Source organism: Rhinoraja longicauda, chromosome 20 (genome assembly GCF_053455715.1).
Source record: "Rhinoraja longicauda isolate Sanriku21f chromosome 20, sRhiLon1.1, whole genome shotgun sequence".
Lineage (NCBI taxonomy): Eukaryota > Metazoa > Chordata > Chondrichthyes > Rajiformes > Arhynchobatidae > Rhinoraja > Rhinoraja longicauda.
The window spans coordinates 21251512-21276631 of NC_135972.1; the positions used below are offsets into that span (position 1 = coordinate 21251512).

The window sequence follows — 25120 nt, forward strand, 5'->3', positions numbered from 1 at the left end:
ACTATCTAATAATAACAATATATTCCTTTATTTGTCCCACACTGGGGAAATTTGCAGTGTTACAGCAGTAAAGTGGACAGCAAGAGATCATTCATTATAACTAAAAATAAAGATAAGGATAATTGTCATCATTTACTTTGTTTTTCCTTTACTGTTACTGTTGACTGGTCTGTTGACTGGTCTGCTGGGAGTAGCGCTGGTTGTGCAGTCTCACAGCAGCAGGAGGGAAGGACCTCCGATATCTCTCCTTCACACACTTGGGGTGACAATAGACAACAGGTGCAGGAGTAGGCCATTCGGCCCTTCGAGCCAGCACCGCCATTCAATGTGATCATGGCTGATCATTCTCAATCAGTACCCCGTTCCTGCCTTCTCCCCATACCCCCTGACTCCGCTATCCTTAAGAGCTCTATCTAGCTCTCTCTTGAATGCATTCAGAGACTTGGCCTCCACTGCCTTCTGAGGCAGAGTTCCACAGATTTACAACTCTCTGACTGAAAAAGTTTTTCCTCATCTCTGTTCTAAATGGCCTACCGCTTATTCTTAAACTGTGGCCCCTGGTTCTGGACTCCCCCAACATTGGGAACATGCTTCCTGCCTCTAACGTGTGGAACATGCTTCCTGCCTCTAACATGTTGGAGTCTGTCACTGAAGGAGCTACTCAGTGCAGTGACAGTGTAGTCTTTGACTGGTCTAGTCTTTGACATTTCCACAGTGGAATAAAAGGTTGTGACTGTCTACCTGACTTATGCCTCATTATTTTATATACTCCGATCAGGTCGCCTCTTAGCCTCTGCTGTCTGCCTGCCTCAGTCAACGGAGATTCTCCAGTCGCCTCCTACCATTGCTGCCATCAACGTAAAATCTGGTAAGAAACTTAAATTTGCCAAAGAAAATTTAATTCAATAAATAGTATCACTTTAATGGTAAAGTCATAATTTAGACAGATACAGTGTGCATTATCTGGAAAACGAAACAATGTACAAGCTGCAAAGACATCAAAAAACCGAGACTATGGGCCAGTGTCCATTTATCCGGCTACATCCAAATACTCAAACTTAAAGGTTATAAAGACTACAAAAAACTCTCCTGATGTTGGTTTCTTTTTTTTTTTTTTTACCATTTGTTTTCCTCTGGTTTTCACTGATTTATTTACATTGTATGTTACATCAAAATGTACAGAATATAAAATATGTTTTACAGAAAACTGTTCCACAAAAAAAAAGCTCCGAGATTCTCGCTGAGATGTATCACGGACGGCAGCTCGGGCTAACAGTAAACTTGTGCTAAAACTGACCGGGGGACATCTGCTCGAGATTGACCCAGCAGCGATTACACGGATGATTCAGTATTGGAAGCCGCCTCCCCTGTGGCTCCTTCCAAACCCCCCGAGGCAGGCGGCTCCCCACACACACCGGATCATCTCCACCACACAGAGGGTAAAAACACATCCCACCTACACGGAGAATCATTCCAAAAAATCCCAGCATATTCGAGTGAATATAAACGTTTACACCAATCAATAACACCATGAAGGAATTTTATTTAAACTCTTTTACTGTGCAAGGCAATAAAAGCAAAAACAAAACAAAACAAAAAAGTTCATCATTCTTCCTCCAACTTCCCACACTTGTGCAAAAACCATAATGCAACGAAGCCCACCCACCCACCCACCCCGTCTAGAGTAACTGGACATCACCTCATTAATACTTTATCTTCTCTCTTTCCCCCCCTCTCGCACCTTCGACGGAATGTAAGTGGGACGGGTAAAGGGGGGCAGACTTAAGCCCCGTCGCCAGACAAGACAGACAGACCTCTTGTACGGTGAGTAAAGTCGGGGTGCGAGGTGGGGGAGGTGTCCCCGTTACCCTTGAGTGAGTCCTGGGCTTGCATTCAGGTAGTAAAAAACATGCTGGAAGTCTATCGAGGCTAACAACTTGTGCTCTTCTGTCGAGTGGTCCCACTGTCTACTGGGCTACCGCCAGTGGAGAGCTGGTGTAGCCACAAACCACAAAGCGTTTCCCTTGAGGGATCCTAAACCCCGTTGGAAAGGGGAAGAGAGATGTGCGCACACACACACACAATGAGATTGAAGTGGGCGTTGTGTATAAAGATCGGTCAAGCTGCCCTTTTTCTTTGATCCCAGCAGAAAACCCTGAAGACACTGTTGTTAAGAGGTTCTACCCATTGGGTGTAGAATTAACCCGAGCCCTCCATCCCCCCAGGCTGTTTTCCACACCGTTCAGGTTCGCGCTGCAGGATGGAGTGGCTTTGTTTCACTCCTGCAACCGCTTAGGGAATAAGGCAAGTGAGTTCAGCACCATGTGTTTACCACCGCTCTCGCCTAGAGACTGAGAGTTTCCACAACCCGTGACGATGTAGCCCTTCACAAACTAGGATGGTCACTTGCTCCGCCGGTGGAGGCAACTGAGAGATCTTCCTGTCAAGTTAAAAGACCTGTTTAAAAATAAAGACCATGTACAGCAGTAGAAATCCAGAGAGGAAAGCCCGTTGGCAAGGGCGAGTGGTTGGGACCCCGTCGTTGGGTGGGATCCCCGCTTGGAGTCATCCCGTGTGTTGTTGCTCACATTAACCCCTCCCACGTTATTGTGCTTAATTGTGCTCAAGGTCTCCAGATGCGGAAGTTAGTGATGACCACCAAGCCAGTGGACTGATTCCAACCAGCACCAAAGGAAGGGGAGTGTGGAGGGGGAGGGTGGAACACTGATCGGTCCATTCCTCAAATCAAATCCAAAACAGGTGTACACGTCCCTCAACTTTGTGTGGTTCCAGTTTGGCTTAATTCATGTGCAATTTGTGTGTGTGTGTGTGTGTGTGTTATTTCCGTTGTTGTGTGTAGAGACATCAACAAACCCTCATTTGGTCCAGGCGGGCAGGGTCAGTGTTCACGAGTTCAAGCTCTCTGTGAGAAGCCCCCTGTTCCCCCCCCCGCATAGGCTGGACGTTCCGCACCCCTGGTGTTGATCTCTGCTTCAGGAGATGAGGGGGAGAAGGCCCAGGCTCCGACCGGCGGTCGGCGAGAAGTCCGCCATTCCAAACCCAAGGCGTCCGCTTCAGAGAGTCGACTCCAAAGATGAATCTAGAATTTCATCGTGGTGACTGACATTATCGCTGTCACAACTCTGTGTGCTGGAGTAGTTTGCGGCCTCCTGAAGCTTGATCAGCATGTTCATCTAGACAACAGGATCAAGAGTCAAGAACGCCTCATTGTCATACTTACCAAAAACAGAACAATGAACTGATGTTGTTAAGGTGGAAAGGGGCTTGAAGAAGGGTCTCGACCCGAAACGTCACCCATTCCTTCTCTCCCGAGATGCTGCCTGACCTGCTGAGTTACTCCAGCATTTTGTGAATAAATACCTTCGATTTGTACCAGCATCTGCAGTTATTTTCTTATACTTATTAGACTTGGGAGATACAGCGTGGAAATAGGCCTTTCGGCCCACCGAGTCTGCACTGACCAGCGATCTCCCTGTACACTAGCACTATCCTCAAAACACCAGGGACTATTTACAATTTTTACCAAAGCCAATTAACCTACAAATCTGCACGTCTTTGGAGTGTGGGAGGAAACCGAAGCACCCGGAGAAAACACATCGGGTCACAGGGAGAACGTACGAACTTCGTACAGACAGCACAAGTAGACGATAGGAGCAGGAGAAGGCCATTCGGCCCTTTGAGCCAGCACCACTATTCAATGTGATCATGGCTGATCAGTACCCCGTTCCTGCCTTCTCCCCATACCCCCTGACTCCGCTATCCTTAAGAGCTCTATCTAGGACAGACAGGATCGAGCCCGGGTCTCTGGTGCTGTAAGGTAGCAACTCTACTGCTGCGCCACCGTGCCGCCCCAATGGATGGGCTGAATGGCCTAGTTCTGATCTTATGACTTATGAACTCAACTCTATCACATTCCCTCTCAACCCCATCCTCCTGCCTTCTCCCCGGAACCATTCACGTCCTTGCTGATCCAGGAGCTGAGACGGTACGGTCCCACCCGGCACAGACGCGAGCGGCGTGCGTCGTGCGTCACTCACCAGCGGATCGCCGTCGCTGTCGCTCTGGCCCACGTGCCGGGAGGAGCCGCCTTCCTTGGTGGAGATGTGGCCGTCGTAGCCCACGTCCTCCGGCCGGAGCTGCAGCAGGCAGGGCCAGTCCTGCTGCCGGGAGCCAGCACTCCACGGGTAGCTGTCCACCACCCAGCGCGACGGGTCATCCCACTGCGCACGTGTCCCGTACAGCTGGCAACGGACAGGGCACACACATACACACAGGGTCAGTACACACACTCTCTCTCCGCGTACATCAGCTTACAGTCAACAGGCAAAAGAGTTATGTTGTCATATGATCCAAACGGAACAAATTAATGTTTACTTGCAGCAGCGCAACAGATATGTAAATATAGTACTCTGTAAGCAATATAATAAACAAGAAAAGTTCTGTGAATATATATATATTGTATCGTGCAAGGTCAACAAATAATGTCAGAAAGGAAATAAAGGTCCTGTGTTTTCTTGTGAATTGTTTCCTCCCAAAATTCAGGTGAATTGTCAAGAAATGAAAGTTCCACACAATTCAGACGATAGAAAAACAAGATTTATAAAATGAGAAAGGACACAAGGTAGGTATCACAAAATGCTGGAGTAACTCAGCGGGTCAGGCAGCATCTCAGGAGAGAAGGAATGGGTGACGTTTCAGGTCGAGACCCTTCTTTAGACTGATGTCATCAGTCTGAAGAAGGGTCTCGACCCGAAACGTCACCCATTCCTTCTCTCCCGAGATGCTGCCCGACCTGCTGAGTTACTCCAGCACTTTGTGAATAAATACCTTCGATTTGTACCAGCATCTGCAGTTATTTTCTTATATATATATATATATATATATATATATATATATACACACACGCACAATTACAGAGTAAAAATAAAAGGCGTGGAAACAGCCCTTCGGCCCAACTTGCCCACACCGACCAACAGTAGTCCCACTTGCCTGCATTTGGCCCATATCTCTCTAAACCTGTCCTATCCGTGTACCTGTCTAAATATTTCTTAAACGTTGCAATAGTACCTGCCTCAACTACCCCCTCTGGCAGCTCGTTCCGAACACCTACCAGCCTTTGTGCAAAAACGTTATCCTGTGGATCCTTTAAAATCTTTCCCCCCTCACCTTAAACCTATGTCCTTTGGTTCCCAATTCCCCTACGCTGGGCAAGATACTCCGTGCGTTTACCTGATCCATTCCTCTGATGATTTCATACGCAAGATCTTGGAAAACACGACAATGTGGGCGAGGATTTAATAGGACAGCTGCCAAGCTGAACTTAAAGAGAATCTTAGGAAAGTCATTTACCTGAAGACCCTCCCGAACTGCCTCCAGGAGATAAGGAATAAGAGAATAATTCCACAGATCAGTGAACCATACCCTGGAACCATCTACCTCCAAAGGGCAAGAGAGGAAGAGTCTGGGACCTAAAGCATGGAACAGAAAATTAAATCAATCAATTTGCAAACCTTCAATATCTTGTGCATGCAAAAGTCTGCAGCGGTCACCGCACTGGAAGAGGGCGATTGGTGAACTGGGGATTGTGGACGAAGTCCAAACCATCACACAAACCAACCTCCCTTCCTTGACTCCATCTACACTTCACGCTGCCTCAGCAAGGCCATCAAACGCATTCAAGGACCAGTATCACCCCAGCCACTCCCTCCTCCCCTCCACCATCAGGCAAGAGGTACAGAGGTGTGAATACGTGTACCTGCAGGTTCAGGGACAGTTTCTTCCCATATATTACCAGGCAACGGAACAGCCCTCTTGTCAGCTATAGGGCTACCTCACTAAAACTATCTTTAATTGGACTTTATCAGCCTTCAATGTGAAATCCTGCACTGAATGTTGGACCCTTTACCTTTTATGCACTGTGGACGGCTTGATTGCACTCACGCAGTCTTTTCTTTGACTGGATAGCACACAAACAAAAGCTTTTCACTGTACCTCGGTACATGTGACAATAATAAACTGAACTAAACTGAACAGAAGGTGCCACAGCTGGTGTGGGATTTCAATGCAGCTAAATTAGTAAACAGAATTCTGAAATTTAGCACCACAAAGCTATCAGAATGCAAGGAAACTCATCCAGTTTACAAATGTCCCTCAGGGAAAAGACTGCCATTGTTATGCCACCGTAATGCCTGCATGTGATTTCAGACCCACGTTAATGTTAAGGAAGGGTAAATAGTGATGAGACACGGGTGTTGTTTGCATGTGCCAAAGGAATTGTAGGATCTCTCTTTCTGATTGTAGGAGTGATTAGGAATCTTAACATGGGATCCAGAGAGAGTTAGCCAACTGGATGGAGAATTTGCTTCACGGAAGGAAGCAGAGGGTGATAGTGGAAGGTTGTTTTTCGGATTGGAGGCTTCTGTCCAGTGGTGTGCCTCAAGGATCAGTGCTGCTTGTGGTTTACAACAGCGATTTGGATGAGAATGTGCAAGGCACGAGGAGTAAGTTTGGCAGATGACACCAACGTTGGTGGGTGTTTACCCAGAGTAGGAGAATTAAGAACCAGAGGACAAAGGTTTAAGGTGAGAGGGGCGAAGATTTCATAGAAACCTGAGATGCAACTTTTTTCACATAAAGGGTGTTACGTATGTGGAATGAGCTGCCAGAGGAGGTAGTTGAGGCTGGTACCATAACAACATTTAAAAGATATTTGGACAGGTACATGGAAAGGAAAGGTTTAGAGGGATATGGGCCAAATGCGGGTGGGTGCAATTGGTGTAGATGGGACGCCTCGGTCGCTACCAGCAAGTTGGGCAGACGGGCCTGTGTCTGTGCTGGATGACTATGAGGCCTGGATAGAGTGAATGTGGAGAGGATTTTTCCACTAGTGGGAGTGTCTAGGATCAGAGGGCACAGCCTCAGAATAAAAGGACATACCTTTAGAAGGGAGATGTGGAGGAATTTCTTTAGCCAGAGGGTGGTGAATCTGTGGAATTCATTGCCGAAGACGGTTGTGGAGGCCAAATGACTGGATATTTTTAAAGCGGAGATGAACTGATTCTTGATTAGTAAGGGCATCAAATGTTACGGGGAGAAGGCAGGAAAATGGGGTTGAGAGGGAAAGATAGTTCTGCCATGATTGAATGGTGGAGTAGTTACGATAGCTCGGAACCAAGGGATATTGGGAGAAAGAAGGAACGGGGTACTGATTTTGGATGATCAGCCATGATCATATTGAATGGTGGTGCTGGCTTAAAGGGCCGAATGGCCTACTCCTGCACCGATCTTCTATGTTTCTATGAATGGCCTCATTCTGTTCCTAAGACTTATGAATTTATGAACCACTTCTGTTGATCCCAGCATTCCCGAGGGCAGGAACGTTCCCCATCGGTCCTCCTTCGGGGGGTGACTTTGCTAATGGTTCTCATTGTGACTCCAAGGGTCCAGATTCAAAACGTCACCTTTCCATGTTCTCCAGAGAGGCTGCCTGACCCGCCGTGTCTTTTATTAGGTGTTTCCGTGTTGGTCACTCACCGATGGTCACGTCGGAGGAGCTGTGAGTTTCCAGGAAGGCATTGAGATGCTGCCACACTTTGGGGATCCAGTCGATGATCCTCAGCAGGTCGTTGTTGCGCATGTTCGTGTCGATTTCGGCCTCGATCAACTTGCGGCGCAGATATCGACCCAGGAAGCCTTTCACGGGTTCCGTATGGTTGGTACACAGTACCCACCTGCACAGTCAGAGCAAGGGACAAGGTGGGAGATGCAAAGATGACGTGCACTGCCTGCACACCCACCCACCCACCCACCCTCTGTGTGGCCTCAGCCTATCATTACAACACTCCATCTGTCTTCCTCACGGGTTCTCCTGGCTTCTCTTTCTCAGAGCAGACCGAATCGTGGAAGGCCTGGATAGAGTGGGGGTGGAGAGGATGTTTCCACTGGTGGGAGAGTGTAGAACCAAAGGGCGCGGCCTCAGAATAAGAGGACTGAATCTTTAGAATGGAGATGAGGTGGAACTTCTTTCGCCAGAGGGCAGTGAATCAGTCGAATTCACTGCCATGGATGGCAGTGGAGGCCAAGTCATTGGGTATTTTTGAGCTGGAGATTGATGGGTTCTTGATTAGTAAGGGCGCCAAAGTTTATGGGGAGAAGGCAGGAGAATGGGGTTGAGGGAAAGATAGATGAGGATGATGATGATGATGACCATATTGGCACATGTACCTTGGGTACAGTGAAATTCTTTGTTTTGCACGCAATATGCAAAGTATGCAAAGAGTCTCCACACATAGGGCACCAATAAAGTTACAAAAGATCAGCATGATCAAATGGCGCAGCAAACGCGATGGGCCGAATGGCCTAATTCTGCTCCTATGTCATGGTCTTATAAGAATAGGAGATTGGGTGGTGGGGAAGCAGAGACGGAGAGGGGTGGAGGGAACTCACAATGAAGTGGCAGATAGAGAGAGGCGGTGAGGGCGGAGTGAGGGGTCACTGGAAGGGGGTGGCAACGTTTAGAAGTACCTGAAGTTGTGGTGGAGCTCCAGGTTGGCTGATGAGGAGACCGCCTGGTTCATGGTTCCAATGACATATGGGCTGCAAAAAGAAAACGCACCAGGTCAGAGATGCCGGGCACGACCCGAATCATTGCAGATACTGTTCATAACGTTACTGGATTGTTGGTTTCAGGTGGGGAACACGGCACGGTGGCGCAGTGGTAGAGTTGCTGCCTCACAGCGCCATAGACCCAGGTTCGATCCTGACCACAGGTGCTGTCCGTATGGAGTTTGTACGTTCTCCCCATGACCGCGTGGGTATTCTCTGGGTGTTCCAGTTTCCGCCTACACTCCAAAGATGTACAGATTTGTAGATTAATTGGCATCGGTTAAAAAATATATATAAATTGTCCCTGGTGTGTAAGATAGAGCTAGTGTCTCGGGTGATCACTGGTTGGCACGGACTCAGTGGGCCGAAGAGTCTGTTTCAGTACTGTATCTCCACAGTCTAAAGTCAGGGATCCATGAACCTGTCTTCATCGATGGGTTGACAATAGACAATAGACAATAGACAATAGGTGCAGGAGGAGGCCATTCGGCCCTTCGATCCAGCACCGCCATTCAATGTGATCACGGCTGATCATTCTCAATCAGTACCCCTTCCTGCCTTCTCCCCATACCCCCTGACTCCGCTATCCTTAAGAGCTCTATCTAGCTCTCTCTTGAATGCATTCAGAGAATTGGCCTCCACTGCCTTCTGAGGCAGAGAATTCCACAGATTCACAACTCTCTGACTGAAAATGTTTTTCCTCATCTCAGGTCTAAATGGCCTACCCCTTATTCTTAAACTGTGGCCCCTTGTTCTGGACTCCCCCAACATTGGGAACATGTTTCCTGCCTCTAACGTGTCCAACCCCTTAATAATCTTATACGTTTCGATAAGATCTCCTCTCATCCTTCTAAATTCCAGTGTATACAAGCCTCCAGTCTTTCAACATATGATAGTCCCGCCATTCCGGGAATTAACCTGGTAAACCTACGCTGCACGCGGAGAGAGTCAACAGCTTCCCGTTCCTGGGCGTGTATACCTCTGTATTGCATCAATGTGCTGGGTCCAGGGCAGATCTTCAAAGAAACCTTATCAATGCCTATACTTCCGAAGAAGATTCAGGCGATTCGGTATGTTGATGAATACTCCATCGAACTTCCGCAGGTGTTCCAGCAGAAAGCGTTCTACCTGGTTGTATCGTGGCCTGATTGAGTAACTCGAAGGAAGGAAGGAGACTGCAGAAAACGAGGCACTGCCCGGTCCATCACGGGTACTGACCTCCCCACCATCGAATGGAACTACAGGAGACACTGCCTCAAAAAAGCAGTCGATATCTCATGAGACCCACACCACCCTGGCCACGCTCTCATCTCGCTGCTACCATCGGGAAGAAGGTACAGGAGCCTGAGAACCATGACCTCCAGGTTCAAGAACAGCTTCTGCCCAACAACCATCAGGCTCTTGAACACTGCACAAAAACTAACCTCAGCAACTATGAATTGGTTGCACTAGTCTTTGGTTTTGCACTAATATGTATTAAAAGTCATAATCGCTGAGGTTAGTGTTGTGCAGTGTTTGCTGGCAAGAAGCTGTTCACGGTTCTCAGGCTCCTGGACCTTCTTCCCGATGTTAGCGTGTCTTTGATGATCTCAGCTGTAGTATTACTCATTATTAATTTATTGATTATTTATTTGTGGTATTATTGCTTTGTCGAGATGTTAAGCTGCAGCAAGTGTGAGTTCCATTGTGCCATTGCTGGTACACATGACGTGTAAACACTTTTGACTCTCGCTTGGAACTTCTACACCCAGGATTCCTCAATTACACCCCTCAGAACAGGGGGAAGAAAACGGTGGAGAAGCCGATACCCCATCTATTGGATGAGATGTTTCTTCTAATCTCTGGGGGTGAATTAAAAACATCTCCGCAGTTCTTTGTTTTTACCCGTTCAGACTAGTTCTATGTTATCCCACTTTCTCATCCACTCCCTACACACCAGGGGCAATTCACAGAGGGCCAATAAACCTACAAACCCGCACGTCTCTGGGATGTGGGAGGAAACCGGAGCACCCGGACGAGAGAGAGCTGGATAGAGCTCTTAAGGATAGCGGAGTCAAGGGGGTATGGGGAGAAGGCAGGAACGGGGTACTGATTGAGAATGATCAGCCATGATCACATTGAATGGTGGTGCTGGCTCGAAGGGCCGAATGGCCTCCTCCTGCACCTATTGTCTATTGAAACACACGTGGTCACAGGGAGAACGTGCAAACTCCACACAGACAGACAGCACCCGAAGTCAGGACCAAACCCGTGTCTTTGGCGCTGTGAGGTGCTCTACCTGCTGCACCTGTGCGCCCCTTGGAAAATGCAACATTCTGCCTCTTACACAACTGCCAGCATACACGTTTATATTGTAGAAACAAGGAACTGCTACAAAATGGTACACATTTTGTGGTTTACACAAAGGGACACAAAGTGCTGGAGTAACTCAGCGGGACTGGCTGCATCTCCGGAGAACATGGACAGGAGACGTTTTGGGTCGGGATCCTTCTTTAGACATGAAGCTCTGACATCAGTCTGTGGAAGATAATGGGGATGTGGGGAGAATATAAACATTGGCCTGTAGAGTGAGCCTTTGTCAGTTGGGGCACAGAGTACAAGAGTAGGAAGTCGTGTTGCAGCTTTCTAGGAATTTGGCTGGGCTGCATTTGGAGTATTGTGCTCAGTTCAGGTCACTTCATTAGATCAAACTGAAGAAGGGTCCCAACCTGAATCATCACCTATCCATGTTCTCCAGAGATGCTGCCTGCCCCGCTCTGAGTTACTCCAGTATTTTGTGCCTTGTCCACACTTTTATTTTGTACGTCACCTCAAAATGCATGCATGAATATTCCTCCATGCTCATGTTTGATTGACTCACCACTTGTGGTATCTGCAGTTGAGGAATCCATTGAAGATGTCACTCAGAGATCCCACGTGATGGAGATTATCGAGGATTATTACGAGAGGGAGATCAGATCCATTATCTGCAGAAGCACATTGATCTGCCAGGTTTGACAGGTATTGCCGTAATTCCTGCCAATTGTTTGTAAAGAAAAGACAAACATATTACAGAAAAGTAACCAACTTTACATAATCTCGCTATTAACATAGAACAGTAGAGCACAAGAACAGTCTCTTCAGCCCACAATGCCAAGACCATCACTTATAATAATAATAATAATAATAATGCATTTTATTTATATAGCGCTTTTCATATACTCAAAGACGCTTTATAGAGATTTAGAGAACATAGGGAAATTAATAAATAGATAAATAAGTAAATAAATAAACGAACAGAGAAAGGAGACAGAAGGTGAGGTGACCTTCAGTGGTTGAAGGCAGTACTGAACAGGTGAGACTTCAGCGATGTTTTGAATGTGGTGAGTGTGGAGGAGTCTCTAACGTTTTGGGGTAGTGAGTTCCATAGGGTGGGAGCAGCGATGGAGAAAGCCCTGTCCCCCCAGGATCTGAGTTTGGTCCGGATGTGGGGGGATAGGAGATAGGCAGCAGCAGAGCGGAGGGTGCAGGTGGGAGTGTGCCTGTGGAAGTCTTTTAAAAATGCCACTATCGTATCTGCCTCCACCACCACCCTTGGCAACAAAGATAACAGAGCAGAGCAAGATAGACCACTCGACCCTATAAACCGTAGTATGTCACGGCGCCATTTTAGTAGGCAGAAACATTAAAAAGAAAAATAACAAAAATCTGTGAATTGATAGATGAGATATATTCTGCATTTTAATGGTATCATCACACATACTGTTCCCCCACAACACTGATTACACTGCGAGAGGCATAGCGAACGGCGGGCTTTGCCTACTAAAATGGCGGGCTTCCCGCTCATTTGCGTACTACACTTCAGTATAGGAGATTTCAACGGAGTGGTTCATCTTGCTCCTCTAGTATCTTTGCTTGGCAATAAGTTCCAGGCACCCTCCACCCTCTGTGTAAAAAACAAACCCCATGCATCTCCACCCTCTTGTCTTTGACTTTTTCTATCCAGGGAAAAGATTCTGCCTACTCTATCTATGCCTCTCATGATTTTACACACTGCTATCAGATTTTATATACTTCTGTTAGGCAATAATTCGGATCAGTACCCTTCTTCTGACTGATGGTAGTCGGGGAGAGAAAGCTGGAACAGTGAGGTGGGGGTGGGAAAAAACCTGGCTAAAGATAGACAGACATAGGTGCGGGGGTGGGGGGGGGCGGGGGGAGGGGCGAGTGAGTGGCAGATGGGTGGCGTAGGTGATAAAGGTTGGAGGTGAGAGGGAGACAAAAGGGTGTCAGATAAGGAGAGAAGAGGAGGAGTGAAAAGTAAAGCCGGAGACCGTAAGACATAGGAGCAGAATTAGACCATTCAGCCCATCGAATCTGCTCCAAAATGTAGATGAGGTGGGATTTCTATAGCCGGAGGGTGATGAATCAGTGGAATTCATTGCCACAGATGGCTGTGGAAGCCACGTCATTTGGGTATTTTTAAAACGGAGATTGATAGGTTCTTGATTAGCAAGGACCTCAAAGATTATGGTGAGAAGGCAGGAGCATGGGGTTGAGAAGGAAATCTTTGTTGATCCATTTTTTCCCTCTCAACCCCATTCTCCTGCCTTCTCCCCATAACCTTTGATGCCCTTAATGATCCAGAGCCTGTCTATCACCGCTGTAAAAGTACCCAATGACGACATCCACAGCCGTCTGTGCCAATCAATTCCACAGATTCACCACCCTCTGGTGATAGAAATTCTTCATCATCTCCATTTCAAAGGAACATCCTTCAATTTTGAGGCTGTGCCCTCTGGTTCTAGGGTCTCCCACTAATGGAAACATCCTTTCCACGTCCACTCTATCGTGGTAGGGATATAGGTAGAAGGGAACAAGTGATGGAGGGGAAGAGGGGTGGGAGAGTGTGCACTAGGATGGGGGTTTCATTGGGCTGTTGGAAGTTGACCAGGAGTTCTTCCTTACCTTGCTGGACTTGTGGTCCACGTTGAATGTGGCTATTGACCCGTTGGTGACTTCCTGTCCAGACCTGTTGACCAGGAATTCGGCCATTTTGTTGGCCAGGTAGGTTTTGCCGGTTCCACTGGGTCCAGACAGTATGATCCGTCGATGCTCCAGCAGAACATTGAGGTAACAGTGCATGGTAGGCTTTGGAATCAGGGCTTCAAACACCAGGCTGTCCACACTATTCTCCGCCACACCTACAAACAGAATAGCCACTATCTCACTTGGAGCAAAGCTTCAACAAAGAGCGCTTGGCGTCAAGTATAGCCTGGGAGGTAGCAATAAACACGCCGTGATGAAATGGGAGATCCCTTTCCCACTTGTGTAGGAAGGAACTTCAGATGCCGGTTTATTCCGAGGATGGACACAAAATGCCGGTGGAACTCAGCGGGTCGGGTAGCATCTCTGGAGAGAAGTTAAAGTAGAGTTTTGGGTCAGAAAGAGGTGTGAAGAACTGGATCTGAAGAAGGGTTCTGACCCAAAACGTCATCTGTTCCTTTTCTCCAGAGATGCTGCCTGACCCCCTGAGTTCCTTCAGCATTTTGTGTCTATCCCTTTCCCACTTGACTGTTCCAATCTAAACAGATTGCCGCCTATCTTGAATGAATTGGAAGAAATAGCAGCATGCAATCTGAGTGCCTCATTTCCTCCATTACTAATGCGCCCACACCTCACAGCGATATTGCATGGGAATACTTGATCTACTTCACTGGTGTGTTATGTTATGGAGCACGATGGAACTGATATGAAGGTTGAGGCCATTGTGCCCTTTGGAAACCCTTCCATGTTGTCAAGCTGGAAAGAGGATGATGCCACAACCCGAGAGCCTGAGCTATAATGAGAGGTTGAGCGCAGGAGGATGAGGGGTGATCTTATAGAGACGTAAAAAATCATGAGAGGAATAGATCGGGTAAACACACAGAGTCTCTTGCCCTGTCGTGAACCAAAGGACATCGGTTTAAGGTGAGGGAGGGTGGGTAAAGATTTAATAGGAACCTAAGGCGTAACATTTTCTCACAAAGGGTAGAGGGTGTATGGAACGAGCTGTGGGAGGAGGTAGTTGAGGCAGGGACTTTTGCAACTTTTAAGAAACATTTAGACAGGTACATGGAAACGACAGGTTTACAGGGACATGGGCCAAACGCTGGCAGGTGGGACTAGTGTGGATGGGTCATGTTGGCCGGTGTGGGCAAGTTGGGTCGAAGGGCCTGTTTCCACGTTGTATCACTCTATGACTATCTTTCAATTAGCTTGTTTCTGACCTCTACCCTAACACCATATGATTGGATGACCCAGCACCAATTTTCACCAGTGGAAGGATTCAAATTTCTCTTAACCTCTGCAGGTAAAAGTCTTTCCAAAACTCACTCAGGGTAAAGCTTCATTCTGAGATGGGACAGTGGAGCAGCGGTAGAGTTGCTGCCCTACAGCGCCAGAGACCCAGGTTCGATCCTGACTACGGATGCTGTTTATAACTTGTACGATTGATAGGTTAATTGACTGGGTAAAATGTAAAAATTGTCCCTAGTGTGTGTAGGATAGTGTAAATGTGCGGGGATCGCTGGGCACCGCGGACTCGGTGGGCCGAAGGGCCTGTTTCCGTGCTGTATCTCTAAATCTAAAATCTAAATCTAAAAAAAATCTAAATCTAAATCTACATTCTCCATGTGACCACGTGGGTTTTCACTGGGTGCTCCAGTTTCCTCCCACACTCCAAGGGGCATACATATTTGTAGGTTAATTGGCTTCGGTACAATGGTAACTTGTCCCAAGTGTGTAGGATAGTGCTGGTGTACGGGGTGATCGCCGGTCAGCGCCCACTCGGTGGGCCGGAGGGCCAGTTTCCGTGCTGTATCTCTAAAGTCTAAAGTCAAAACATCTCGACTCTACTACTCAATATGAGAGGTGTAGTTTATAGACAATAGACAATAGACAATAGGTGCAGGAGTAGACCATTCAGCCCTTCGAGCCAGCACCGCCATTCAATGCGATCATGGCTGATCACTCTCAATCAGTACCCCGTTCCTGCCTTCTCCCCATACCCCCTCACTCCGCTATCCTTAAGAGCTCTATCCAGCTCTCTCTTGAAAGCATCCAACGAACTGGCCTCCACTGCCTTCTGAGGCAGAGAATTCCACACCTTCACCACTCTCTGACTGAAAAAGTTCTTCCTCATCTCCGTTCTAAATGGCCTACCCCTTATTCTTAAACTGTGGCCCCTTGTTCTGGACTCCCCCAACATTGGGAACGATGTTTCCTGCCTCTAATGTGTCCAATCCCCTAATTATCTTATATGTTTCAATAAGATCCCCCCTCATCCTTCTAAATTCCAGTGTATGCAAGCCCAATCGCTCCAGCCTTTCAACATACGACAGTCCCGCCATTCCGGGAATCAACCTAGTGAACCTACGCTGCACGCCCTCAATAGCAAGAATATCCTTCCTCAAATTTGGAGACCAAAACTGCACACAGTACTCCAGGTGCGGTCTCACCAGGGCCCGGTACAACTGTAGAAGGACCTCTTTGCTCCTATACTATGAAAGTGACGTATCATGAACAAAACCATCTGGCCCCTCAAGAGAAAGAAAACAGAAGACAGAACATAGAACAGCACAGTGCGGCAATGTCTGCGCTGAGCTTAATGCCAAGATAAACTAACTTCCTCTTCCTCCGCAAGTTCTATATCCCTCCAGACCCTGCATATCCGTGTGCCTATCCAAACGCCATTATCATAACTGCCTCCACTACCACCCCCAGCAACATGTTCCCGGCACCCAAACTTGCCCCAAAGTTTAAGCTTTGCCCCTCTCACCTTAAAGCTATGCTCTCTAGACTTTCATTTTTCAATCCTGAGAAAAAAATGGATTTGTACTGTTTACCCAATCTATGCCTCTCATCATTCCTGAGAAAAAAAGGATTTGTACTGTCTACCCAATCTATGCCTCTGATAATTTTATATACCTCCATTAGGTCTGCCATCAACCTCTGGCGTTCCAGAGAAAACAATCCAGGTTTGGCCATCCTCCCTCTCCCTGTAGTTAAATCCAGACAGTGTTCTGGTAAACCTCCTCTGCACCTTCTCTAAAGCCGCCACATCCTTGCTGTAATGGGGTTGACCAGAAATGTATGCCAAATGCCAACTTCATGCCAAATGCCAACTTCATGCCAAATGCCAACTTCATGCCAAATGCGACCTAATCAGACACTTATGGAGCAGCAACTCGACTTCTTGACTCTTGTACTCAATGCCCCAACCAAGGAAAGCAAGCATAAGCTAGGTTAGTTTATTATTGTCACGTGTACTGAGGTACAGTGAGAAACGTTTAGTCGCGTGCTATCCAGTCAAAGAAAACACGAGCCATAATTGGAATCAAGCCGTCCACATTGCACAGATAAACGATACAGCGTACAACATTTAATGCAAAGATATATGCAAACATGTACGTGCCATACACCTTCTCAAAGATTGTCCATCTATATACTAAAATTCTCATTTGTTTGTTTGTTTGTTTCTGAACTACAGCCCAAACGGTACATGATAGCACGACAATTTTAGGCCCACCTTGCTCATCGTCGTCCCTTTGGTGCTAATGGAAGAAGTTTCATTGAAATCGGTGTTATACTTTTAAGTTATTCTCATTTTAAAGTTTAAATCTATCTTCCAGGGAGGGAGGGGGGAGGAGGGAGGATAAGGGGGGTTGAGGGGGATGGAGTGGGGGGAGGGGAAGGGGAGTGAGGGGGAGGAAGGGGAAGGGGGGAAGGAGAGGGAGGGGGGGGGCGGTGGAGGGAAGGGGGGTGGGAGTGGAGGAGAGGGTGCTGCACCAATGCAGGAGAGGTTTGGGCCCAAAGGGTCCACTTGGTCTAGTTACCTTTAAGATTCACTGTGATGACGTTGTTTTCTCCAATCAGGTACCCACAGGGCAAGAGTTCGGGTAACTCCATGTTGTAAGATCTTATAATATCACCGATACTGTAGCTGACAATACTGTCACTGGACAGTCCAAGACTGGAGGATGGGTCCAGGCGGAATATATACTCCTGAATTCCAAACAGGAATGTCAAGTTTGCAGATTTAATGGCACATTTAAGCACATTTATTTCAGAAACTGGTGAAGAAAACTGGTGGAAGAAGTCTGTTCTTCCAAACCTTTCCTATCCATGTACCTGTCCAAATCGCTTTTAAACGCTGTTACTGTACCTGCTTCAACTACTTCCTCTGGCAGCTTGTTCCTTATACCATCCACCCTCTGTGTGAAAAGTTGCCCCTCAGGTTCCTGTTAAATCCTGCCCCTCTCACCTTAAATCCATGTCCTTTGGTTTTGATTCCCCTACTCTGGAAAAAAGACTGTGCATTCACCTTATCTATTCCCCTCATGGTTTTATATCCCTCTGTGATATCACCCCTCAGCCCCCTGTTCTCCAAGGAATAAGGTCCTAGCCTGTCCAACCTCTCTCTATAGTGTCAGGTCCTCGGGTCCTGGCAACATCCTCGTAAATCTTCTCCACACTCTTTCCAGCTGAATGATGTCCTTCCTACAGAAGGATGACCAAAACTGAACACGGTACTCCAATAATGGCCTCGCCAACGGCTTGTACAACTGTAACATAACATCCCAACTTCTGTTTGCATCCCTGTACTTCTTTGTTATCACCTCTTCCCCAGTCAACAATGGGGCATTACGGGCTCCACCCTTGGTCATCCATTCAGGCCATTTCTTACCTCCAGTTCTCCGCCCGGTCCTCCCACTTCCCCCCCCCCTCCCACCCCCACCCACCCCGTCACCTGTTCCTTTTCTCCAGAGATGCTGTCTGACCTGCTGAGTTGCTCCAGCACTTTGTGTCTTATCTTTGGTCTAAACTAGCGTCTGCAGTTCCTTCCTACACAATCCCAACTTCTAGACTTGACTCCTAACTGTCCCTTGGAAGACCAAGCAAGCCACAGTGTGTAGGGCTGTAAACGCCAACCTTGCAGGTGCTGCCCACGCCCCACAAATGAATACATGAAACGAAGTTTGGCTTCAACCCAGACACGTACCTTAAATAATCGACGGATTACACTATCCAGGACATCCCAGTTTGTCTTTCCGCTCACTCCTATGGACCCGATCAGATACCGAAGAGTCTTTTCATCCTGAAAGTGTAACAGTCAGATTTGTAATCATTGGCTGCTGTGGCAAGGTTTGGCTTGGTTCAGTTTAGTTTAGTTTAGTTTAGTTCACCTTAGTTTAGTTTATTACTAGACAAAGTGGACCTGTTGGGTCCAAACCTCTCCTGCATTGGTGCAGCACCCTGTCCTCCCCTCCCCTCCCCTCTCTTCAATCCCCCCCCCTCTCCCCCACTCCCCCCTTCCCCCCTCCCTCCTCCCCTCCCCCTAAACTTTAAAATGTGAATAACTTAAAAAATATAACACCAATTTCAATAAAACACTAAAGTGACAATGGTGAGTAAGGTGGGCCTAAAATTGTCGCGCTACCGTGTACCGTTTTGGCTGAAGTTCAGTCACAAACAAGATAACAAACGAGAGTTTTAGTATATAGATTGTCACGTGTATCGAGGTACAGTGAAAAGTTTTGCTGCGTGCGATCCAGTCAGCGGAAAGACTATACATGATTACAATCAAGTTTTCCTCCCACACTCCAAAGACTATATACGACTACATCCCAGGACTGGGAACAGTTGGATTTCTTCATCATTAAGACATTCCCAGAAGTATGTGTTTTATGTTTTAGATTTAACCATGATTAGAATTACCCCAGGCCAAATATAACTGAAAACTTCGAAGTTAGTGATGATTTAAAACACACCACAGAGTCATGGGAGACATAGGTAGTTTAGTTTAGAGATACAGCGTGGAAGCAGAGGCCCTTCGGCCCACCAGGTCCATGCTGGCCAATGATCATCCCATGCACTCAATCACACCCATATCCTCCACTGTTGGAGCATTTACAGAAGCCAATTAACCTACAAGCACGCACGTCTTTGGAATGCGGGAAGAAACCGGAGCTCCCGGAGAAAACCCACGCGGTCACAGGGAGAACGTATGAACTCCGTACAGACAGCGCCCGTAGTCAGGATCGAACCCGGGTCTCTGAGGCTGTGAGGCAGCAACTCTACCGCTGTGCTGCCCCTGACCCAGCAAAATGTACCAGTGCTCTCTCTTGCTCCCCTTCCTCCCACCCGCCCCCTGAAACCATCGCCTCTCGTCACCTTGGTTCGCTTGAGCAGTTTGTTCAAGCAGATCATAATTCTGACGCTACAGCCCTCCTTCCGGAATGATCCCTCCGTCCCATCGTCAAGTAGGATGTCTGTAAAAGTAAGAAGAAAACATGCGGTGAGGCCCTCTTCACTGTTGTTTAAATTTTGCACCAACATGTTCATCAGTTATAGAAGCAGAATTAGGTCAATTGGCCCATCAAGTGTATTTCGATTTTTTGTTAGAGATACAGCGCAGAAACAGGCCCTTCGGCCCACCGGGTCCGCGCCGCCCAGCGATCCCCGCACATTAACACTATCCTGCACCCACTAGGGACAATTTTTACATTTGCCCAGCCAATTAACCTACAAACCTGTACGTCTTTGGAGTGTGGGAGGAAACTGAAGATCTTGGAGAAAACCCACGCAGGTCACGGGGAGAACGTACAAACTCCATACAGACAGCACCCGTAGTCGGGATCGAACCCGGGCTTCCGGGGCTGCATTTGCTGTAAGGCAGCAACTCTACCGCTGCGCCACCGTGCCGCCTTCTCCGCCATTCAATCACTGATCTATCTTTCCCTCTCAACCCCATTCTCCTGCCTTCCCATAACCCCTGACACCCGTACTAATCAAGAATCTGTCAATCTCCACCTTAAAATATCCATTGACTTGGCCTCCACAGCCGTCTGTGGCAATGAATTCCACAGATTCACCACCCTTTGGCTAAAGAAATTCCTCCTCATCTCCTTTCTACAGGTACGTCCTTTCATTCTGAGGCTATGGCCTTTGGTCCTAGACTCTCCCACTGGTGGAAACATCCTCTCCACATCCACTCTATCCAGGCCTTTCACTCTTTGGTAAGTTTCAATGAGGCCCCCCCAATGGTGCATTAAGAAGAGATCTTTCTCATTCTTCTTGACTCGAGAACATTTGAGCAAGCTGAGCCTCGAACGAAGAAGAATGAGAGAGGATCTGATCAGAATTCTTGCTGCTTTGGACAAGGCAGGGATGGGGTTGGTGTTTCTCCGAACCATAGCATTTGGAACCAAATGTCACAGTCTCAGAACAAGGGGTTGTCCAGTTGGCACTGAGATCAGAAGCTCATCTCCAAACTTGTGGAACTTGGAGTCAGCACTCCCCTCTGCAAATGACCCATAAACCCCAGTCAGTAAGAACAGGTGACAAATCTTCCTCTACGACAATCCTCGACACCAGTGCCCCGCAAGGATGTGTTCTCAGCCCCCACCCATACTCTTAATACATTCACGACTGTGTGGACTCCAATACCAATCCAAGAAAATTTACAGATTCACAGACGACACCACCATAGTGGGCTGGATATCATATACTGACGAGATTAGTGCAGGAAGGAGATTGAGAACCTCCTAACCTGGTGCCAAGCCAACAACCTCTCCCTCAATATCAGCAAGACAAAGGAGATTGTGACCGACGTCAGGAAGTGACGGGGCTCATTCGTACATTGATGGCGCCAAAGCAGAGATGGTTGATAGCTTCAGGTTCTTGGGAATAAATGTCATCGGCAATTTGTCCTGGACCAACCGCATCGAAGCAATGGCCAAGGTTCAGGAGGTTCAGCATATCTCAACAGCCCCGCCAACCTTTACAGATGCACCATAGGATGAATTTTGTCGGGGTGCATCACAGCACGGTTTGGGAACAGTCCAATCCAAGACCGCAAGAAATCGCAAAGAGTTGTGGACGTGGCCCAGACCTTCATGCAAACCAACCCCCCTTCCATCGACTCCATCTGCACTTCACGCCGCCTCAGCAAGGCCACCAGCAAAATCAAGGACCAGTCTCACCCCGGTCACTCCCTCTTCTCCCCTCTCCCATCAGGCTAGAGGTACTGAAGTGAGAAAACTCACACCTCGAGATTCAGGGACAGTTTGGTCACGACTGTTATCAGGCAACTGAACCATCCAATCACCAGCTAGAGAGCGGTCCTGAGCTACTATCTACCTCATTGGAGACTATCATTCAGACTATCTTTAATCAGACTTAACTGGAGTTTATCTTGCACTAAACATGATACCCTTTATCTTGTGTCTGTAAATTGTGGGCGGCTTGATTGTAATCATGCATAGCCTATCCGCTGACTGGATAGCACACAACAAAAAGCTTTTCACTCTGCCACGGCACACGGTCTAATGCAGGCAAATGGGACTTGCCCAGAATGTCACTGGGTCAGCACGGACAAGGTGGGTCAAAGGGCCTGTTTCCATGCTCCGTGTGGCTCTGACTGTGACTAGATGTATTCCAGTCTGAACTTACCTGACGTCATGGTGTCTGTGACGTTGAGGTTTTGCAGGGAAAGCCCCAGTGATTGTCGTGAAGACGAGGAGGAAGATGAGTTGGAAGACTGGGAATGTGTGCGGGCTGTGCCACTGCTGCCCGTCTCCGACTTTAGGCGACCGTTCTCCGCTTTGAGCTGCTCGATCTCATTCTGCAACAAGACCAGTAGTGAGTGTGGAACAACAACCAGACCCAGCGTCAACACCTCTGAGCCCCTGGCCCGTATCTATCTACTCTGGATGACTTCATTGTAATCAAACATGGTGCATCCGCTGACTGGATAGCAAGCAGCAAAAAAGCTGTGCACTGCACCTCGGTGCATGTGACAATAAACTGAGCTAAACTACATAACACCATGGTGGTGACACAATGGCGCAGTGGAAGAGCCGCTGCCTCACAGCGCCAGAGACCCGGCTTCCATCCTGACCTCGGGCGCTGTCCGTGTGCGTGGAGCTTGCACATTCCGCACCGCTTTAAGATGAGATGGGGCAAAGCTTAAAGGAGATGTGAGGGTTACTTTTTTATTTCACAGAGGGTGGTGGGAGCCTGGAATGCACAGCCAGGGGTGATGGCGGAATGAAGATATGATAGTGGTGTTTAAGAGGCTTTTGGATAGGCACAAGGATATGCAGGTAACGGAGGGATATGGATTATATGCAGGTATATAATAGATGGCATCATGTTCAGCATAGACAACTTGGGCCGAAGGGGCGTGTTCTTGTACTGTACTGTTCCATGTTCTACGTGTTGTGTTCTGTGATCCATGTTCTACGTGTTGTGTTCTGTGTTCCATGTTCTACATTCTACGTTCTACATTCCGTGTGACACGTTCCATGTGCTGTGTTCCATGTGCTGTGTTCCATGTGCTGTGTTCCATGTGCTGTGTTCCATGTGCTATGTTCCATGTGCTGTGTCGCATGTACTATGTTCCATGTGCTGTTCCATGTGCTGTGTTCCATATGCTGTGTTCCATGTGCTGTGTTCCATGTGCTGTGCTCCATGTGCTGTGCTCCATGTGCCATGTTCCATGTGCCGTGTTCCATGTGCTATGTTCCATGTGCTGTTCCATGTGCTGTGCTCCATGTGCTGTGCTCCATGTGCTGTGCTCCATGTGCTGTGCTCCATGTGCTGTGCTCCGTGTGCTGTGTTCCATGTGCTATGTTCCATGTGCTATGTTCCATGTGCTATGTTCCAAGTGCTGTGTTCCATGTGCTGTGTTCCATGTGCCGTGCTCCATGTGCCGTGCTCCATGTGCTATGTTCCATGTGCCGTGTTCCATGTGCTGTGTTCCATGTGCTGTGTTCCATGTGCTGTGCTCCATGTGCCGTGCTCCATGTGCTGTGTTCCATGTGCTGTGTTCCATGTGCCGTGCTCCATGTGCTATGTTCCATCTGCTATGTTCCATGTGCTGTGCTCCATGTGCTATGTTCCGTGTGCCGTGCTCCATGTGCCGTGCTCCATGTGCCGTGCTCCATGTGCTGTGTTCCATGTGCTGTGTTCCATGTGCTGTGTTCCATGTGCTATGTTCCATGTGCCGTGTTCCATGTGCTATGTTCCATGTGCCGTGCTCCATGTGCCGTGCTCCATGTGCCGTGCTCCATGTGCTGTGTTCCATGTGCTGTGTTCCATGTGCCGTGCTCCATGTGCTGTGCTCCATTACCTGCATCCTGTTCATTGCCTCTCTGATCTGGTCGAGATGATGAGCTGAGCTCAGGGCTTCCAGCCGGATGTCAGTCAGCTTCAGCTCCTTCTCCCGCAGCTCGCCCTTGAGGTGAACGATGGCCTCGGCCTCCGACTCCGTGCACTCGCAGAGGCTGCAGCGGGGAGGCAAAGGGCATGGGTCAGCCCGGTGGCGATGGAGGCACGGCGGGCAACATCTGGGCACATGGCGCTACCACCCAAAGCACCGTCAGCCTCCCCTCCCCACACCCAGAGTATTCCAACCCGCACCCGAGGGGGACAAGTGCAGAGGTGGCCAGAGGAACCCATCTTCTGTGCAAATAAACAAGGAATGCAGGTCAATGGGAGACTGCACCCAGAGAGGGTTTGCATCACGGGTTCACCGTCATTCCTATGTCGTTGCTGGGGAATCTACACTGATCATGATGGAAGGATCATCACTCTGAACTGTTACATTTCTCTCTCTTTCCACACATGGTGCCTGCCAGCAGTCGGAAGCAAGGTCCCAAAGGGCCTGTGTACATGCTGCACCTTTCAATCAATTCAATCATCAGGGGACTGATTGATTGAAAGATACAGCATGGAAGCAGGTCCCTCAGCCCACCGAGTCCACACCGACCATCGATCACCCGTTCATTCTAATTCTACATCGCCTGTCCATTCTCTCCACGGATGCTGCCTGACCTGACCCTCTGTGTTCCTCCAGCACTGTGTTTTGCTCACGATTCCAGCATCTGCTGCTTTCTTGTGTCCCTCCTTCAACTTCCAAGGGAAACAAAACCAGCTTCTCCGGTTACTCGTCAGATCTGGAACACCCCCATCACGGGCACCTTCGCTTCGTGGTGTATCTCCTCTGCGATGAATGCCTTCATACATTTCATGCATCCCTGTGACCAACACTGCACACAACACCTGATAAAAAACAACAGCAGATGCTGGTTTGTACCAAAGAGAGACACAAAATGCTGGAGTTACTCAGCAGGTCGGGCAGCATCTCATTCTGATGAAGGTTCCTGAACCGAAACGTCCCCATCCATTTTTCTCCATAGATTCCTGACCTGCTGAGTAACTACAACACTTTGTGTCTATCACTGCACACAACTCTGCATCCTTGGTTCTGTGCAGTTTTAAACTGCATTGTAACTGTTTTTATCATGTTTCTCCTGCCCTTCAAGCATGGTCTTGAATCCTCTCTGGGGTTGAGATGCCCAACTGCTCAGGAATGAAACAGCTCATTAACTTTCTATGTTGAGTGGTGTGGCCCAACTGTTGCCACAGTCAACGTAAGGTCTTGCAGAAGATTTCCTCAACTAAAACATAG

The 25120-nt window shown here is 48.1% G+C and overlaps 1 protein-coding gene across 10 annotated transcripts in view; it reads right to left on the reverse strand.

The window, feature by feature from the left end:
• Positions 1-2508: 2508 nt before the first annotated feature.
• nav3 (neuron navigator 3) overlaps positions 2509-25120 on the reverse strand; it is a 579072-nt gene continuing 556460 nt past the window's right edge. For all 10 annotated transcript variants that reach the window (XM_078417165.1, XM_078417159.1, XM_078417163.1 and 7 more), the window contains 12 exons: positions 23780-23933; positions 22099-22270; positions 19819-19916; positions 18647-18742; positions 17481-17649; positions 13573-13808; positions 11486-11640; positions 8545-8616; positions 7555-7751; positions 5371-5489; positions 4059-4262; positions 2509-3194 (listed from right to left, as the gene is read on the reverse strand). In XM_078417165.1, coding sequence (XP_078273291.1) covers positions 3075-3194; positions 4059-4262; positions 5371-5489; positions 7555-7751; positions 8545-8616; positions 11486-11640; positions 13573-13808; positions 17481-17649; positions 18647-18742; positions 19819-19916; positions 22099-22270; positions 23780-23933 — 1792 coding nt within the window. In that variant the 3' untranslated portion in view covers positions 2509-3074. The remainder of the gene's footprint in view (positions 3195-4058; positions 4263-5370; positions 5490-7554; positions 7752-8544; positions 8617-11485; positions 11641-13572; positions 13809-17480; positions 17650-18646; positions 18743-19818; positions 19917-22098; positions 22271-23779; positions 23934-25120) is intronic.